At 38.2% G+C, this 20119-nt stretch overlaps 1 protein-coding gene across 8 annotated transcripts in view; it reads right to left on the bottom strand.

Moving 5' to 3' along the window:
* Window positions 1-16353, bottom strand: part of LOC124177529 (microtubule-actin cross-linking factor 1) — a 173375-nt gene extending 157022 nt beyond the window's left edge. For 4 of the 8 annotated variants that reach the window (XM_046559962.1, XM_046559963.1, XM_046559964.1 and 1 more), the window contains exon 1: window positions 15627-16353. In XM_046559962.1, the coding sequence (XP_046415918.1) occupies window positions 15627-15729 (103 nt within the window). In that variant the 5' untranslated portion in view covers window positions 15730-16353. The remainder of the gene's footprint in view (window positions 1-15626) is intronic. The other 4 variants (XM_046559977.1, XM_046559978.1, XM_046559968.1 and 1 more) reach the window with 3 other exon arrangements.
* Between the last annotated feature and the right edge of the window lie 3766 nt (window positions 16354-20119).

Raw genomic sequence — 20119 nt, 5'->3', positions numbered from 1 at the left:
GTCATTAACCGTGCTAAGAGTCAACCGTATTCAATCGATCCAATTTCAATCTATTATTTACCACAAATATATCCATTTCTTTGTGAACAAAAAAAAATCACGTCAATTCTAACGCGATTCTATCTATAAATTATGAAATGTGTTTGTACATTTGTACATGTCTTTCGGTTCATCCTCGTCTATTAAAAATCGATATTCCGATCGCAATTATAAACCAGTAAACATTCGACTGGAAAAATCGTATAGAGTAGTTAGAAGACAATCAATAACAAAACGACAGAAATCATGGAATTTGGTCGATAGATTAGAAAATAACTACCTTATACGTTAAAATTCAGAAACGTATTGTAACACGGGTCATCGAAAAATTATTTTTTTCTTTCAATTAATGTTTACATGAATAAAATTTGCTTCTATACCTCGAATGATAACCAAAATCTTCATTTATTACTAACATAGTTTGTTTTTGTTATTTTAACGTTGATAAATAAGTCTTGAAGTTCGAACGTTGAAATAAGAAGCAAACTTTGTCTGATAAAACGATTTTTTCTTCTATTACTCACTTGAAATAAAATCAAGATTTTACATCGAGAACCCAGATTCAAAATTCCCGTTCACCGATGTAATAAAACTAAATAACTTTCGAAAGGTTGGACAGACCAGTCGTGGATTAAATAAGTAGACGTACATTTTTCTATCACGCATTACGTTCCAATACGTGTCCATGCCTATAATGCAAGGGTGTGTCTACACGTGAAATGACGAAATCAAAGCTAGCCGCCGCTAAATAAAACTGTCTTCTTATTGAATTACAAAGGTTCCGCAACGATAATTCAGGGCGTTAACAAGACTCGAGGTATAATAATTAATGACGCTTTCTTTTGGAAATGTATATATATATATATATGTATGTATATATGTATGTATGTACGGGCATAATCGCTCGATCTCGATTTCTAATCAAAGGTACGATGAAACGTTATAAATAGTTTCGAATCAAGCAACAAGAGCCGCTGACGTGGTTGCAATAACAACAATAATTTGCGAACAACGAGACGAGGTGTTTGGTCTACAAAAATTGTTTGTATCGTTTAGCGGTCACGTCGTCAAGTTTGCGTGGAGAAAAATTTCATCAAACACGATCAATGAATTAAGCTCGCAATCATCGGCTGTTCCCGAAACAACGGATCTTGGACCCCATGCACGAGTTTCTTTCGCTACGATAAGATTAAAAAAATATCTCGGTGAAAAAGCACCCACGACGTGACCCGGATACTGATTAATCTTCCATTACGCCGGTGCTTGCAGCCGTGTTCCGGTTTACTTACGTGCCAATTAACGACGTACAACGTCGTTGTTTCTCATTATGCAATTAATAGCGATGACGATGATGAAACTATTTTACATGCGGGTATAACACGACTATCGCTACGAAACGGTGTCGCAAACCGTTGTTCAATAATTTTCAACACTCCGGTTATAAAAATTAGTCGGAGAAAAAAATCTGTGAGGTTAAACCCCGATTCTGACGTTCTCTTGAATAATCGCCGAGACTCGATACTTGATACTCTTATAATTTAACGACGGAAAAATATTATACGAAATTTTGATGAAACAGAAAAAATTTATACCTTCAACGTGCGTTAAAATATCTATACATAATGATGTATATTTAAATGTAAATCGATCAACAAGATGTTTGTATATAATATTCGATGACTAATGCCGAAAATAAAATATTAGAGACACGATCGTGAAAATTTTTCAGCATGCCAATGATATCTTGATGACTATTCGGCTACCGTATATAGTGGACCACCTGTTTCCCTCACGTGCCAACCGAAAGTTTCGCATTCACAATTAGACTGTATAAAATCTCGATTCGAGATTAGGGACCAGTCAATAAATTGGATAAAATTTTTTCTCGATAGTTTTCACCTGTTAGTAGGCACATTACACGATTACAACGCATGTTTCCAATCGGATCGAAGATACGAAACGAGATTCAGAATCGATATGTACAATTAATTGTACACACTTTTTTATACAAATGCCCAGACCGTGAATTGATTTCAAATATTCGTTGTCCGTGAAATATTGATATGAAAAATTGACCGTTTGACGTTGTAAATGTTCGCGAAAAATATATTCCGAAGTTACGAATGCTTTTGTAAGTGCTTATTGTGAGTTAAGTATTGAATTAATTAGCAAAAAAAAAAAAGTTTACAGTCTCAGGTTAACAGAATTAAAATAATTTTACATAAAAAATAATATAAATATGGCAAATGATATTTTTTTGTAGTTTTATTGGAAAATATTTGCAATTTTTGATTAGTGTTATTTTTGATCGCTGATATCTGTGAAACGGTTGATCTGAGGAACTTTGATCTTCGGACGTTTTTTATAGAGCGTGAAATTCCCTACAAATCTCTTTTTCAGATTGTTGTTACGATGAACCGTTCCAAAGTAATAAGAATTCAAAAATGAAAAAAAAAATTTCCATTGTTATTTAAATGGAAAATAAAGAAATGGATAGAGGCAAACCTTACTATTGACATTAAGAGCTCATATTGGCGCCAAACTTTTTGGTTTTAGGTATACTATCAATTTTTGGACACTATAAGAAAAAAAAAAAAATCCGTCTTTTTTTGAAACACCCTAATAGATGAGACTCTTAAATTACATGTTTGGCGTGTGGAACGCATTTTGAACCACCGTTTATTAACAAGGCAAAATTTAAAACTTTAATTAACAAAACTTTAAAAGAGAATTCAATATTTAAATATTTGATCGAGACGTCAATTCAATTCCGGGCTTGCTTGTTTACTAAATAAAATCTTCGTTCCTCTTTTTGAAAACAGCCGCCCTTTGGAACAATAGAAGACAACGACGGACGGCAACTTCATTATTTCGTCATCCTCGACATATTGTATATAAAAATCAGGAATTCAGATAATAATCAATTGGCAAATGCAGAACCGGTCTGTCGATTCAATTGCCTCAATTAAAGGATGTCTCGATTTTCAATTCCAGCCACTAATTAAAGTCGAAATTTCAGCTAAATCGATTCCCCCAATCTTTAATTTGGTTACATCTTATGAAATAACTTTTAATACATAATTATCTGCAATTAAAATTGAAACCAAATTCGCACTGTGCGAGTATAAGATACTTGTACTTATTGTTGGTTTACTTGAACGGCTGAAAAAGGCCGAATGCTCAAAAAAAGCCGGAAGGTTCCGACAGACGGAGCCGTAACAAAAGAACAAGTCAAATCACATAGACCGGTTGAGCGATAAATTCATGGCGAACCCCGTCGTTAAGTAAGGAGAAAAATCGATCGTGCGTGATCACATTAGCAGCAGAGCAGCTAATGTCAGAAATACCGGCCGACCATGAGATACGGACATAATTAGGTGCTATTAAAGTGCTAATTAGGTTGCCTAACAAAATTTGAATGGTCGTTTTTTCTTTTTTTAAATTTGTTTCTTTTTAACGAACGATTTGGTTTTGACATTGCTCTGCTAACACGAGGCCAACATTGTGGCAGAGAAGTGGCAAAAATTCACCGTTTCCGACTAATTTGAGTCTCAGAAGCTCAAAAAGCGTAGCCAAAATATCGTAGGACAAAAAAGGTAGACAGAGAAAATGCGACATAATTTTTCGTTTTTTTTTTTTATCTCTTTTGAACGTTATATTATCATAACAATTCGAATGAAATGTTAATTTACGTACATAGCTGTGTATGACTTTTGGGCCAAAACGTCCTGCGATATTCAGGGTGGTGACAATTTTTCTCAAATAAAATTCCCCGACTTTTACCGTCGGAAAATTCAGAATTCCCTGACCTTTTTTCCACGAAACTCGAGGCGTCAATATAATTTCCTGACTTTTCCCGATAGACAACATTTCCTAACTATTCTCAATTTTCCCGATCACCCTCGCGTATAATTAACAAGCTTTTGTAAAGGTACAATTTTTGCGGCTGCCTCGTTTGAAGCTCGGGCATTTCGAGAGTATAAAATTGTCGTCCTCCTTTACATCCTACGTAAATCGTACAGTTAAAACGCTCGCACCTTCCGGTACATAGTATAAAAGGTACGCCGACGTCATCTAATTACGGCCGGTTTCGGATACTGTGACAACCGCTGCTACACCGTTTAGCCGTAACATTGATGTTGGCAGGCGTGTTTCGTTCGCTGATTTTTAAGTGCACACAATCGCAGGTTGTTGTGTTTTTTTTTTTTTTTTTTTTAATCGTCTAAATCATACGAAAAATGCGAAACCATTTAGTGGCATTTCAATTTAAAAGCAGCGCTATAACGACGATTGTCTTTTTACCGACTACTTTTAACTTACCATTCCTTTTTTTCGTTACATGAAAATAAAATAAAATAAATAAATAAAATAAGAGAAGTTATTATTAATCGTTTTCTCGCTTATAAATCGGACAACAGAAACTCGGTACGGCGGTTGAGGGTGATGACGAAGATGACGATCGCGTTTAAAAATATACCTACCTACAACGAATTAGACAATGATACGAATCAAAATAACAAACTCCAATTATACCGGTAATCACGGTCGTTTTAATCAGTGATTACGAAATGTCGAGAGATCAAAGCCTACACACGGTGTAATTTGTAACATCCCGTCATCGTTGGAAATAAAGATATAGAAAAAAAAAAAAAGCGACGTGTTGTTATATCATTGGTACATGCATTCCTACGTTATATCTAACCATCGCACTTCGACTTCGTCACTTTCTCAACTTCCGCTTGTTCGACAAATTGTCACGAATTTAAAATAAAATCTAATCCTTAAAATTAGCGACGAAATACGTCGAATTGTTCAAATTGACCAGTAATCGCATATTAATCGTTTCCAACTGCAATTTTCTCTCACAAAATGCACACTTTGTCTCTTCAATTTAGTCGACTCTGACCAACTTCTATTGATTACTGCTGTCCTGTACATGCGTACATATATGTATACATTGTTTCAGAGAATTTGAATTGCAAATATCACGTTTACGACTCGCACGTTTCCCACGGTCTGCAGGCAACTAAAATAAAAGAAAATAAAAAAATTGACAAGTGCGAAACCCACAGACACACGTCGACTTGCCAGAAAATAACAATCGACTATGCTACATTCGCTTTACAATACACATCCTACAAAATGGACGAAAAAAAAAAAATTTTCCATATTCGACAAGATGTCACAATATCGGTACAGAACGATCGAATTAATTAATTAATCAATCGATTTATTAATTACGAGTGAATTGTGCATTATATTATACAAAGGAATAATAAATTATCAAATTTTTCTCTCTTTTATTTTCTGCCGTGGAAATTTCACGTTCGTTCTTTGTTTATTCACCTTTCTATTTTTTTTTTTACACTTTTCTCGTACGTAAGTTAAACTCGCGCGTGCGAGTACAAAATAATCCCTACTCCCAGACACGTGTGTTTATATAAATATATAAACATCTACGTTATGTGTACTACATATCTACGTATGCCTGTATGTATGTACGTCACGTTGCCCAAACTCAGGCGTGTGTATTTATAGCCGTCCGATAACGTGAGTCAAATAAACTCGAGAAACGGGAGATTGACTTATCAGTCCTTAATCCCATAATCGGGGACAGTTGACCATCTCATACTTACTTACTAGAATTAATTAATTCACCCTTAAAACAACCTACAACCTATAATCAATGATGATCTATAATTACTTGTAACGTTGTAGAAAATTCGTATATCACATTTCAAAAATCATTGCTTGTAACGAGGAGGAAATAAGTCGCTGAATTGACGTCTCATTTGTATACGTAATTCGCCTGATTTAATGAGAATTAACTGAAATATTGAGAATTAACTCAGAAATAACTGAATAATGAAAAATTAAGTCAAGTTTATTTGAATTAGTTTGGACTGGTGTCAGAATTATCTGTTTGCAATGAAAGAAAATTATATTAGATTAAGAAATTGGGTTGAATTAAAAAAAAAAAGGATAAAATAATTTGAATTCACAGGAAATACAAAAGAGCTGAGTCAAATTTCTTCAAACTCACTTGAATTCGAGTGCATTGTTGAGCAAGAATTAAAATTCACGAATCGAACTGTTTATTAATTTAAATTAATTCGACTCAAAAAATTATCGCGTCACTCAAATCTCGCGTTAATTTCCCCTCGACTTATAAAAATTCGTAGAGAAGTAGAGGAAACAAAAAAAAAAAAAAAAAACACACGCACGCGCGAAAAGTAATTAGTAACCACCGTCGCAGAAATTTGAGCAACGCATGTGTAATAATTGCTTTCACATCCTCTTCGTGGTAGAAATTTCGAAAGGCGTACATGCAGACCGTGAGGATTGTTGCGATATTCGCAGACATCCGGACAGAATGTCAGGACCTCGAAACGGAAGGTCGACAACGATTATATTCTGGGAATGACTAGCGGTCGGATTAGCGGTGAAGCACTAATTAACCTCGCGTGTATCACGATTAACGACTATGATCACCTAGCGAAGCTAGCTAGGTCGTATCGCAAAAATCCCCCCTCCTCGCCCAAAAGATGTCAATCTAATAATTGCACGGCCACTCCTCGAAATATTTTTACGTTACACGTTCGTGTTCGTTTGTTTGTACGTTGAAGCGAAAGTTGAAAAAAATACGAGTTACATGACACACATATATATATATACACACACAGTACGTTGATACATGTACGTAATTCGATAGTCGGGGATGAGGCGAAGGATCGCGTTTCATTGAGACGAAGGTATCTGTATAAAAGTCGGTAGTTGGTTGCCGGAGGAAAACGAACCCGAGAAGAATCCCGACAACGACGACACAATTCAGACCCGAGATGCAAAATAATTGCAATTCATTCACAGCTGCATAGCGAGAAAATTGGCGAATAATTTGATCGATTATATTGTTGGCGAAAATAAAAAGCGATTCACCGCACAAGCGTGAAAATGGAAAAACCAAACAGTGGTAGAATTTTGCAGGCGTTTAATTTTGTGCCAGCTGTAGTTAGGATTCGCAGTTTGGTCAGTCATTGACTGCAGCATCGGATGAGAACAAAGAAAAACGAACAATAATGCAGATGAGTGATATATTTGCACGGAATTTTACGTCACCTAGCTGGTTACTTTTCTCGTCGTTTTTGCTTCTATTGAATGTACGTAATAATAATAACAGCGACGCTAATCAACAATTTTCTTGTTCAATTTTTCCAGTGTACGATGCCTTAGGTATAATTTTATATTCAGAAAATGAGAAATTATCTTGAATTTCAGGTTAATTAATTGACTTTTTCTGGCTCTGGCATTTGATTTAATTTCAACTCCATTATTTTGCCTGGACGATTTCAAGTTTTCAAAACGCTGAGATCACGGACAACGACTATGATTGAAAGGAGGAAATGTCGAGTGGATCGTATCCTGCACCACCCGGTGAAAGCCAACATTGGCAGCTGAATCGTTACACCTATGTGTATATATAAATACCATACATCTCAATGAGTTTAACTCGTATCCAAGTCACGCGTAAGGTAACTAAATAGTCTTTGCATAGAGACGTAGGCGAAAAGCAGCCTAGTGCTCCCTGGATATTCCCGCGTGTCGAGACCTGGAATGCTAAAATTGCAGACGCGTAGATAAAATGCGACACAAGCCCAGAATGACATCGTTATTACAATTTCCTCGTCGCTCTTGAAACTTGGATTTATAAAAATAACGTCTTACCGTGCATACCATAAAATGCTTTCGTGAATCAGGAAGAAAAGTGTCAGGTGAAACCGAACGAAATTTCCTTTCATTGATGCGCACTGATTTTGGGATCGAATCAATTACCGGGTCGCGAGTTATATTTTTCGTTATCTTTACACGCGTCAGCGAAGGAATTTTACATCAAATCGTACCCACTTCTTTTTTTTACCTTCTTTGCGTTATTAGCAATAGCGGGTATATAATACGAGTATAATATAAGGTATATTACAGTCGAGTACATTATGCAGGGTTTCAAGTAGTTTCGTATATTTTTGAATATCTAATTTCAAGGATATCGACTTCTTTTCGGTACTAAATAGCGAGAGTCTCAATTGCGGAACGAATCTTACGAGTTATACAAGTCTATGTATATTATAGGTTACAACATACATCAAATTGCGAAGTAGAATCTTGAACCTAATATTCAAATTAAGTGTTGAGATACTCTCGTAATTATCACGCAGCTCTATCAACTACATCTATGATACACATAGAAGAAGAAAAAACGAAAAAAAAAAAACAATAAACAACTTGTACGCCTATAAATTATAATATCGATATTCCATAACGTTCCTCCTTCTCTCCGTTCTTCTCCACCTCGTCGCCTGCTGGAATTCACGAGCCTTGAGCTCAATACCAGCTCGTATAATACATTGCGTTGCGCGAGAGAAAACCGTGAGCAAAAGAAAAAAAAGGGGGCGGGGGGAGGGGGGATCGAACGAACGTAAAACAAAAAATAATATATAATATATTCAATTAAATTCAGATTTGCAACGTTACAATTTTATTTGGTCATTTATTCTTCATTTAAAAAAAACCGAAACTAGAGTAAGAAATACACGTAATACGATTCATTGTCAGTAAAACTTTATTCTAAGGTAAGAAACTGTAGGTACAGCTTACAAGGTATATGTACGTACAATGTATCTAATGTGCGTGGTGTGTGTATATATATATACATATGATATATGTATATGCATATGGCGAAGGAACGAAGAGAGAGACACGAAAGCTGCAGGAGCAGAGTACATAGTATGATAATAATTGTTGAAAGCGCCGCCCGCGGTGCGGTTCCTGTATTCTTGGGTAGGTTAATTTAATTTTCACGTTATGCCTTACATACGTATACAGACACATAAAGTACGCGTAAGTTTCAATTAGCAAATGGTTCGGTTGCAACAAACTCGACTCGACGCTATTTTCCTTCTCACGGCTCGAACGCAACGAGGTTGAAATTGGTGACGTTGTCGTAACGAAATATTGGGGGAAAAAGTGGTTTTTTTCTGAATGTTACGATGATTTATAAGAAACTGAGATTTCGATGTACGAATGTGTCTTGTTTTATTACGGTTTACCGAATGTCAGACAATAATTCCAAAATCGCGAGATATCGGTTTTTCCTCAGCATGAACAGTTACGATGACGTCACTAAGTTTGACATGATCGAACGTACGCATCCAGCATCCCTCCCTCTTCACTCAAAATATCGCTATAACATTTATTTGAATTTAATTAGAAATCTTAAGTAATGAGCATTCGGGAAATTAAATCAAAATCACCGTTTAAACAGACGGACTTTTGGACTTTTTGAATAGAAAAAGCAGCCAACCCTTATCGCGACGCATCTAATAAAGGGGACTCGAAATAAATCGTTCCGGACCGGAGTTGCTAAAATTGTGCGAACACGGATGCGAGTAGTTATAATCTCGTGATTAGTGCAGTTGACGCGGAACGAAATTGAGCGTGACGCAAATCGCGATTTTTGCTAAAAATATACATGCCGTGTTTAACACACAACAAAAGCCGGCTAATTTATCTGTAACATACTGCGACGAATTAATTAATTAATTCACTCGGTGTAATAAAACGAGCCCGACATATATACATGAAAGAATATAATAAACATCGGTGATAAAATTATTACAATACAAATAAAATCAGTGGTTAATATTAACAAATATCAACGTTGAGCGATATAGCTATTCTTTACGTAATACGTATAGGATAGTCAAGGGCATAAGTAGGCATTTAGGGGGTCCCGGGGCAAGAAGGCAAATTGGGCCCCCTGGGTAAATAATGAATGATATTTTTCTGGAGCCTCCCCTCCCACGCTTCATAAACTTGCTCCCAATAAAACAATAAGATATTCGATTTATGCATTCTGTTCATTGTAAAATAAAATTACCATTTATCCAAGTAAGATATTTCACTTTTTTTACTATACAATCGATATAACTATTAAAATACTACAGTCATAATTATTGAATTGAAATAAGCATTTGCATTGGAAAATACCAGAAGTACACTGACTGACGAGTTGTTAAATTGGCTAAAATAATACGCTGGTGTCTGATGGCAAACCAACGAACAACAACCAGACCTTAAGAAAATAAAACAGCTAAACATCACGATTACGAATCCGAATGAAACATTTCCATTTCATTTTTTACCTTACCTCGCGTTTCCCGGGGCATTAGCCCGATTGCCTCAGCCTAGTTACACCCCTGAGGATAGTGGAAATTTTAATAAACATTAAAGAAAATACAAACAGAAAATTTCAATTAATCGTTCGTGTGTAACAAAATTCTTTTCTCCTCGTCTCTCTCTTTCTCTCTACTAATTCAGAATTACGTGCAGCGGCGCGGTGGTGCAGTTTAAATCAAGAAGTGCACTAGTAAAATAATAATAATAATAATAAAATAATTAAAAAAATAATAATAAAAAGAAAAAAAAAAAAAAAAAACTTCGAAACAACGACGATTGAGTCGCTCAGCATCGCGTGAATTACAGGCATAGTCCTTGAGGTGGTATGAAGGGACCGAGCGGAGGGGGAGAAGGAGGATGAGGGGGAGGAAGGATAAGCAGCTGTAAAAGTAAAAACAGACCGAGAGGTAGGCAACACACCCCTCTGCAGAGTGTCTGTACTTAATCGAGGGACCTGCGAAATAGCGAGGAGCCATTACGACGGGTTGGTTGGTGAAAACGTTCCTCGCGCTGCTGCTGATGCTGATGCACGCAAGGGTAGCTCGAAGGCCGTGAAAGTGACTACCAAGTACGCTTATGCATGCAAGTAAGCTCATTTGCCACCCCGATTTACGTATACGTCGCCCCACGTGGCGTGTCTAGCATCACGGACGGATGGGTGGATGTTATCTGTGCGCGTTGCGGAGAGAACAACGAGGGTGATTCTATTACTAGAACCCCGAGCAACCCCCGACGATGATGCATACGGTCTGCTGCCTGCTGCAGGCGATTCGTTGCAAGCTCGAAAAAGTTCTCGATACGCGAGTGAAAATGAAACATCGCTGTCGGCGGAGAAAATGTTTACCCGTGCTGAGAGGGAATTTCTATCTTCCGTAAATGTCTAGCTTTAAGAATTTTTATCAAAGAATCAGCAAAAGATTTCGATCTTAAACCTGTTGGAGTATCGAATGGATATGTTTTTCTATATTCAAGAATTTTTTTTGACATTTTTTGACGAATAATTCCCGATAAAATAACATCCGAGCACTAAAGGGTTCCGTGTATTAAAAAATAACAGTCGGGACGAAGGAGGATTAAACATCAGGAGAGATTTAAAAAATCGTTGACAAAGTTTTACCTACAAGTTGACTTTATTTTGAAAAAAACTTGCTTACTTTCCGTCTCTTTATTATACCTACATATATTTATTCTTCGTCACTGCGGGACATCGCGAAATAATTAAACTATAGCGTTATATATACAATTAATTAGTCAAAATGTGTTAGAAATGTTATATTCGTTGATCACGCACGGAACTATAAATTTTCGCAGTGTTTTAATTATAACATTCTTCACGAACGAAAAATACTCACTCTCGTCAATTTTTAACAACGTTTAGTTTTATTTATTTTTTTCTACGCTCTTACTTGTCATAATTATATAATTTTAATCGAATCGCGTTAAATGTTAAAAATTACGGATATCCACAATGGTAATATTTTCACCGTAATAATAATTCAACATAAAAAAACATAGTCAAAATCAGCGATCCGACACAAAAATTCACCGTAAATAAACAGACTGTAAATGAGATGCGTTGCGTTTTATACCATCGTGGTCGTAATCCAATTCCTCATTTTAATCTTCGTGTAACACGCCACGAGTAAAATAATAACGTGTATGCACAGTAGGCGTGTTATATTATAGACCGGAAATAAGCAGGTGCTTCACAAGCACTTCAAAAACCGGGTGTTCAATTTCAGCGAAAAAAACAAAAACAAAAAGAAAACCTACATCGAAGAACTGCACTGTACAGGTAAAATTGTCCAAAGGAAAAGTTGGAAAGAAGATGATTGCGACCGCAAATGAAACGATGAAGTTTTTTGTCAACGTTATTGGAATGATGCATCTTTGGAAAAAGTAGTTGTTTTGCAGCTTTAGGATTACTTGACATTTAGTAAAATGTTAATAATACAGCATTAAAAAACTCGGATTTTATAAATTCAAGTTCTTCTTTAGGTATTCTGAAGGTGCAAAATATTAATTTTTGTTTCAACGTTTCGATATATCAACGTTACTAACTTCAGCCTGGTACTCAATCATCGCACAAACAGACCAAACAGAAATACGCGTACTATACCTAATACGATCTGAAACAGAACAGGATGTGCACACATATCTTACATACGTCTCTGTCCGCGTAGCTACAGTTGTTACAACCTGCTGCAGCTACACCTACCATAAATAATAAAGCCGACACATCGCGTACCATACGACTGTGAAATGAACACAGAAAGAAAACTCCAGTGACACTCAAATCGCGACACGTGTAACACGGGAGTATGAATGAATAATACCTGGATTAGCGTAAAATTAATGAAGACGAAGTTAGCAACGTTGCCGTGAAAATGCCTTTTTAGGAAAAATAGTTACTTCGCACCTTTGGCAATGTCCGAAATTGAGTAGACCAAGATAAAAAAAAAGATACTCTTGTCTCGAAAAGCCAACGCCATAAAAACCGTTCTAAAATTGTGCAATAATGATTTTTTCCCAGACGAAACGCAAAGTCGGCGTCGTCGTCACCCGAGCAAGGAAAAATGATGAACGGAATATTCGCGTGATTGGAATAACCGAGAAGTAGAATTCTATGCTTATACATAGTGGTACAGAGTCTGTCGAAGCGTTCTGTTTGATAATAATTTACACCGATCTGAATTCCGAAGGTTCACACCGTTGCGCGTTCAGCAGGCCTACTTACTGGTAACTCTGCTTCTCACGTATGCAAAGAATGTTAAAAAGCTCGTCAAGTATAAACGTGTGTGTATAAAGATGTCATATAAATTCATCACGAAACTGCTGCTTCTGCTGCTACACGACGGCAAGACTACGTAATAAATACGTTAACCTCCCGTCATGTCCTCGTGGCTTTACTTGGGCAGGAATCATCAATTACACGACGCACTAAGACGACGACGACGAACGTCGGGCGGTACGATTGAAACGCGTTATTGGCCTGATAACAAAGTTTAAAGATCTGACCTACGTGCAATCGTCGCAACGTCGACCCTGCGAGGCTGAATCAATTGGTGCTCACTTATTGTCGACTGTGTTACCTGACGACGTCACCGCAGCACAATTGTAGATGTTGTATTATCTTTTCAAAGGATTCGATGACGTAAAATTGCTGATTAAAAAAATAATGCGGAACTGACATTGTTAGTTAGTATCCACAGGTTTCGAAGTTATCGCCGTTTCGTATTGTGGCCTGATAAATGTACAATTAATAGCCGTTCGAGCAATTCCGCAAAACTGGAAATTCTTTGGCCACAAAACGCCTTGATAATTTCGTAATTGTGTGGTGGTATTATAATAATCTCGCTCTTTGACTTTGATTTACATTGCTTATGGAAAAATGTGCGGCGGTTCAGAGAGTCTTATAAAAGCAGCGCTGTGGAATGCCTGATCATGATCGATCAGAATTATTGATTCGTCATTGACGATTTAACAAATCAAAGTATAGGAATGTTTTTTACTCAAGGAACGGTCGAATATGTAAAACATGTAGTCCGATATAGAGAAAATGAAAAATTCTCGTCATTTGAAATTTTCAGCAACACCCTGGAAACTTTTGCATATATAATCGATTGAAATCAGGCCGTTTGAATTCAGAATAAATTAGGTACGTATCCTGAACATAGCGGTAGTATAGATACGTCCCTTCGATACTTCGTTAAATTACAAGCCGTTAACAGAAAGGAACTAATTTTGGTGAAATCACCGAGGTGTGATCTTGAGAATGGACAAAGTGCAATTAGGTGAAATTTTGGAATTTCAAAATTCCGTTCACCGAGTATCCCGATTTTGAGCAACCTAGATAAAACTAGTATTTCCACACCTCGGGATGATAAAATCCTCGAACAATTACCCCAATAAAAAACGGTGTTGAAAACCATAAAAGATGGAAATTGAATAACAAAATATCTAAAGAACGAGACGGTTCGAGTCTTGTTGTTGTCAAGTTGCGACGGTTGCCAGGGACGACGATGCCACGTGTTGTGTTTCACTCTATACCTGTAGGTCCACACATTATTACAGCCAACAAGTTACAGTGTGATTTATGAATGACCGAAGCCGCCGCCACGTCGCGACGACGTCACACACGAGGGGGTCTCTCGGAAAGTTGGAACGGATCATTTTTACTCTATGATGCGAGCTAGGAGGGGGAGGGAGAGGGAGAGGGGGAGGCCTTGCCTCCTGTCATCGATTAATTGCCGCCTCACTTTTATAATCCCCTACCCGTATCATGCCAGCCTTGTTCTCTGTACGATTGTTCTGACAAAAAAATTCACCAGTCATCGACACCGGTTTGTTTTGGGATCCACCATAGATAGATACATATGTACATATACAGATAGATACGTATATCTGTGCCTGCCTGGCGCTGACACGTGAATCTTGTTTATGTTATTGGTTAGAAATTTTTTTTACTACTAATGTCAGCCGATAAAGTCGAATGTGTTTTCGTATTTTCAAGAAATTGCAACTTAAGACTAAACATTTCGCGGAAATATTTACGAAACGCAAGAGAAGTCAGATAAATATATCAGTGTTATTGCCACCGTGCAAAATTATCCTCTTAAGTTATTATTCGAGGAAGAATCTTTAAGTAAAACCGCATAGATAAGAGCAAAACCGGTCAAAATCGTTCGTGGTTTGTTTTTTTCTCAATTTTTTTTCTGCTAAGAACGTATTTTTTATCTTTATCGGTTACACAAGTCGCTGTAAGCTACACAGTCGTGATGTGTTTTTTTTTTTTTCTTCTTTATCATCGCTCTACAAGCTCGTGTTTTGACATCACAACGATACGCCGAGTCTCATCGAAGAATCTTTAGTACGCTTGACCATGATTATTATAATTTTTTTCAATATCTAAGGTGCGCGTACACGTCTTCGTTGTGCAATCACGGTACTCGTGAGGTGTAAAGTTTATGAAAGAAACTCGATCTCGGAATGTTTACATTTCGTTACTAGCTGGAATAAAAACACTAAAGACAGATCCAGGAGAGAGTCAAAGTCAGTTTCCAAAATATACTCATGCGAATGAAATTCTGGGAAATTTCGTCGACGTTAAAATCTGTTTACATACACAACTTAATTCCCGGTTAGGCGGGAAAAAAAAAACTTGTCGCAGCGCTTCATCGGCGGAGCTGGTTCAAGTAAAGCAAACAAAGGTTTTCCTCAAGGAGAATTAAACAACGTCTCGCCGGATGTTTACGCGTAAATAAAATTTGCGAGAAGTCGGAAATTTCCGATCCAATTATTGGGGCTAAAAACCGAGAGAAGAAAGAAAGTAAAACGCCAACTGGCGATACACTCACCGGCAATCCTGAGAACCGCTCTGTCAGCTGGATCGAGCTGCAGGATGCTGAGCGGCTTATCCTTGGCCCATTCCTTCAGGCTGCCGTCGAGCTCGAACTCCATCCTCCCTTTATTGTTTCGAACCTCGACGTCCTCGATAGTAAAATGCTAGCGAAACGGGGTGCGAATTTATCCCGGGTCTGATCGTCGAAATCCGAATCACTGATCATCTCCGAGGATCACACACGGTCCCGTTAACCTCTGTTCATTCATAGCGCCGCCGGGCTGCTGACTTCTTTCAAGGTGCGAGATCAGAGCCGAGAAACTCGCCGATGACAGTCGTCGGTACGACTTTGAGCTGCACGCGGGGTGAAAAACAGTCGAAACTTGGCGTCGACCCTCCTCGGTAACTTCACTTCACTCACACACGCACTCTCCCTCTCTCTCTGTCACTCTATCTCTCTCCGCGATTCTTATCAGTTATCACCGCTGGCTCGGAGGTTACTCGGGGTTAAAAAATTCGCGATATCTTTGCGAGGCAACGCGCCGGCTTTCCTTCCTCCACCTTTGACAACCACCCGCACCGCAGCTGCAGCGCGACGACTTGTCAGGCGATTCCGACGTGAGGCGCCTCGCTTGCCTTCCTTCGTACCGCCAGCCGCCGCGAACCTCGCTCGTCGTTTGTTTATTGGCCAACGACGCCGGCTTCCGGTTCCTCGGTACGCCGCCAGGGGCGCTTCGCTCGCTGTCGCGATATTACGCTGCGCGACTTAACCCAGAGATGCGATGCGATGCTCGTCGACGATGCAGAGGCGGGGGCGATGCGATGCGATGCGATGCGCCGATCAGCTTCCTTTCCTCTTCCTCTCTTATTTTTCCTACGTTTTTTTTTTTTTTTTACCCAGGTGTACGGTGCTCACGCTCAACGGGACCACGGCCCATTATTCTACACCATTCCGACGATGTATTATTGTCTATTCTGTTCTCTCTCCATCGAATTATAATACGTATAATCTTCGTTTCTTTACCAACGCCGAGAAATATACGTCAGAACACACTCAATTCCGAATTCATTTTTCCTGTGTAACTCTGATGACTGATTAGATCCCAGCTTTTGCTTTACGCGGTACAGCGATGCGATCTTCCACCTACAACTTCGGATCTCGTACGCGGATTGACAATGAGCTCGTTAAAGGTTTTCGAAACTCCGTCGGAACCGCGTGTTTCTCTTCGCAACAACGACTCGCACTGCGGATAAACAAATGACGCGTAATAGCGCTGTGCAATTGTTTCTCTGCCGTGCGCCATGTAGCTCATAATTCGTATAGAGTGACACCGCGTTTCATTGTCAGTTTCTACGCGAAACCGGAAGTTGTTGATAGACTTTCGGAAGCGTATGATTTGTGAAAGAAATTACGAAACCGATGAATTTTTCATTGTGGATTATACGAATTGTTGTTTTTATTTCTAGCTAGCGTTGATACACCCACGTAAATACGTACTACGGAATGATTCGTTCAATCAACGCTTTGTTGCCGAACCTGCGCACCGACTGACCCGTTTCCGCAACGGACAAATCTGTATTTAACCTAAAGAGATAGATTGCAGCGGGGCTTTTGACAATTGCTACTACACGAGGTTAACGAACCCTCGGAGTTGTTTGAAACTTCTCAACGGCTCTGCGGACGTCATTCGCGGAACGTGCAGTTCGTTACAAGATATTACAAGAGTAACAAAAATCAAGATGAATAATGATAATAATAATAATAATAATAATAATAATAATAGTAAAGAATTTTAAAACTGTCAGCGTCGCGCAGTTAGACGCGGATATAATTTCAATCGCGTGATTCACTCCTGATCGTGACGTTCTCGGTGAATCACGGGTTTAATACAGGAGTTTTTTTCCACTTTCAACTTCTCGAATGGAAAGGGGTGAGAGAATGGTCGCAGTCCGAACAAGGATATACGCGATATCTTGTCTTCCGTGAACTGCACCTTGCATGCAACTCGAAAATTACGTAATGTGAGGGAACCTGTATAAGCGTATATAACGCGAGGCGATGTTATCTAACGTCGGAGTGGCTTAGAGCGACATAATTACTACTGTGTGAACTGTTGTCTTTTATTTCACTCTTTTTCGCTTGAAATACTCGACTTTGTATTGATCAAATTAAAATTTACTCAGTTGTGTACGAGTCAACGTAATCTTCCACTCAGCTGAAACACGATTACACCAACGACGAAAAAAAAATATGTCAAACAATTTCGGTCAGTGATGATGATGTTGCTGTTGTATCGATACGGCAAGAGTAAGAAAAACAAAAACAGTCGAACAGAATTTGATTATTCACACAAATTTGTCGTCACAGAACGACGTCTGATATATTCTCTAAAAGAAATGAATTACATTTGAAAGAAGTAGAATTTCTAGAAGAGTCTCTATCGACTATCCGTGTCAGTGGCAGTAGTCCAGGGTTATCGTCGAAAATAAGATTCTAGAGACGATTACTCGGGTTGTAAATAGAGTCAGAACTGTACGATGACGTTTCGTCGCTTGATCATCTGACGGCGGAAAGCCAAAAGAGTAAAAATCAATGTCTACCGGTTGAACACTCGCACGTATCCGGTCACAGTTATCCGTTATTTGGCTACAACCAGAGTTGGTCGACACAGAATTGAACCCCGAGCACTATTTTTCAATTCGCAAATTCTTTGTCAGTTATCACAGCGAGTTTTACGTCAGAAATACGACCCGGTTACCTCAGCAGTTCGACAGACGACGCGCCTAGCAGACGGCATTTTGGCTCTACACGTCGAAAGACGATCATCCGACCTCTTCCGGACTTTCACGAAGCTCGTAGCCAGCTGCGTTAACGCAACTTAAAATTCGATACGAGACTTACCGGCCGCGTAACTTCGTCCCGCCTCGTGCGATCGTCTTCTTTTTTTTGTTTTTCTTTTTTTCTTTCAAGATTACGATTACTTAGTCGATACGTTTGCTTAGACGTATTTGTACTGTTGTACTCCTAAAAGGTTACGGCTCAATCTAATCTCGACGAAATACGATCTAGCGTAAGATTCTGTATACATCTAGATATTATGTACCTACTATACTAACAAAGGTATATACAATGAGAATGCAGAAACGTCAATGACTTTTATGAATAGTTTGCCTACTCGACATCCTCGCAATCCCTGGTATATTATAAAAGCTGTTTCGAGCGTCAAGAGCGAGCACTCACTTATTCAGAATTTTCGTCTTTCTCGAAACCTCGGGACGATTAAAATTTATTTTTTCCGCCATGGGGTAATTTATAAGGCATCAGTGAGAATTATATGAAAATATTTTTGATACTTGAAAAGACTGCCGGCGTTTTGTAAATAGAATAACACCGAACGTTTTGTTAAGATTAAATGTACCTATAAACGCTACGAACACGCAAAGCATTGCAACACGCGAGAATAGCGCGCTGCGATTTATCGTTTCTTACTGATACAAAGCTGCTGTTCGAAAATATAGGGAATCTCGATGTTTCTTTTGATAATATGAGTAGAAATTTCACCCAGAGCACACGAAATGAGAATGTGACAATTTGGCGAATCTTAATTGTTTTCATGTATTCAGCTCGATAGCAAAAACTAATCGTACTCTGAGAACGATTTCTCTTATCCACTCTATACGATAAAAAAGTTTTCAACAATTTTATCGAAGAAGTTACAAGATGTACGAAAAGCAGCATGGCGTCGAAAAAATAATCAGCTGTTCGTTTTAGATGAATCATACGAATATCACAGCACAGAAACTTTCGTGCAAGCTGCCAGGCTCTTTTACGGTTACATTGATTCAATATAGCGTAGAAAATACGATGAAACCCGAAATTTACAATCAAATATGATATTATTGGTGCATGTTAAATTTCAATGTGGCCGCCGCACGAGTTTTTGAGGAAGTTGTTAAACATCAAGGTGATCACGTCAAGGGTCTGATATTCTACCCGGCATTCCGTCAATACTGATGTATTCGAAAGGTAGATCGTTTTCTACTACTTTAAAAATTCGTCACGGTATATTGCGAAACGAATCGATGAGCACGACGGATGTACACTTGAACCCTGCTCCGTCAAGTTTTTAGCTTCGTGAGATGTTTTCCATATTTACAGAATCTTGCGGAATATATATTCAGAGATTATGAAGGAAGAAAAATGAGTAAATCTGTAGATGCATTAAGAGTAGCTATATGTTTATCGTACCGAATGACAAGACGAATTCCTATTGCGTAACGCTGTAGGTACACGCGTATGTACGTATGTATGTAAATGAACTCGGTGTTAAAATAACGATTATAATAAAAATGATTTTATGACCGTCTGATTTCGCTGGCGGCTATTGAATGCGAAATCGGAGTTCCAGATCTAACGGAACGACTGTTTCTTATTCATATATTCGAAAACTACGCGAGAACTTCCAGGTAATCTGACGTAAAATCATTGAAATGTAATCCTCTACTTGT

The sequence above is a fragment of the Neodiprion fabricii genome, chromosome 3 (genome assembly GCF_021155785.1).
Source record: "Neodiprion fabricii isolate iyNeoFabr1 chromosome 3, iyNeoFabr1.1, whole genome shotgun sequence".
Classification (NCBI taxonomy): Eukaryota; Metazoa; Arthropoda; class Insecta; order Hymenoptera; family Diprionidae; genus Neodiprion; species Neodiprion fabricii.
Note: the sequence above shows the minus strand (reverse complement) of the source record. Positions and strands in the feature narration are given on the sequence as shown.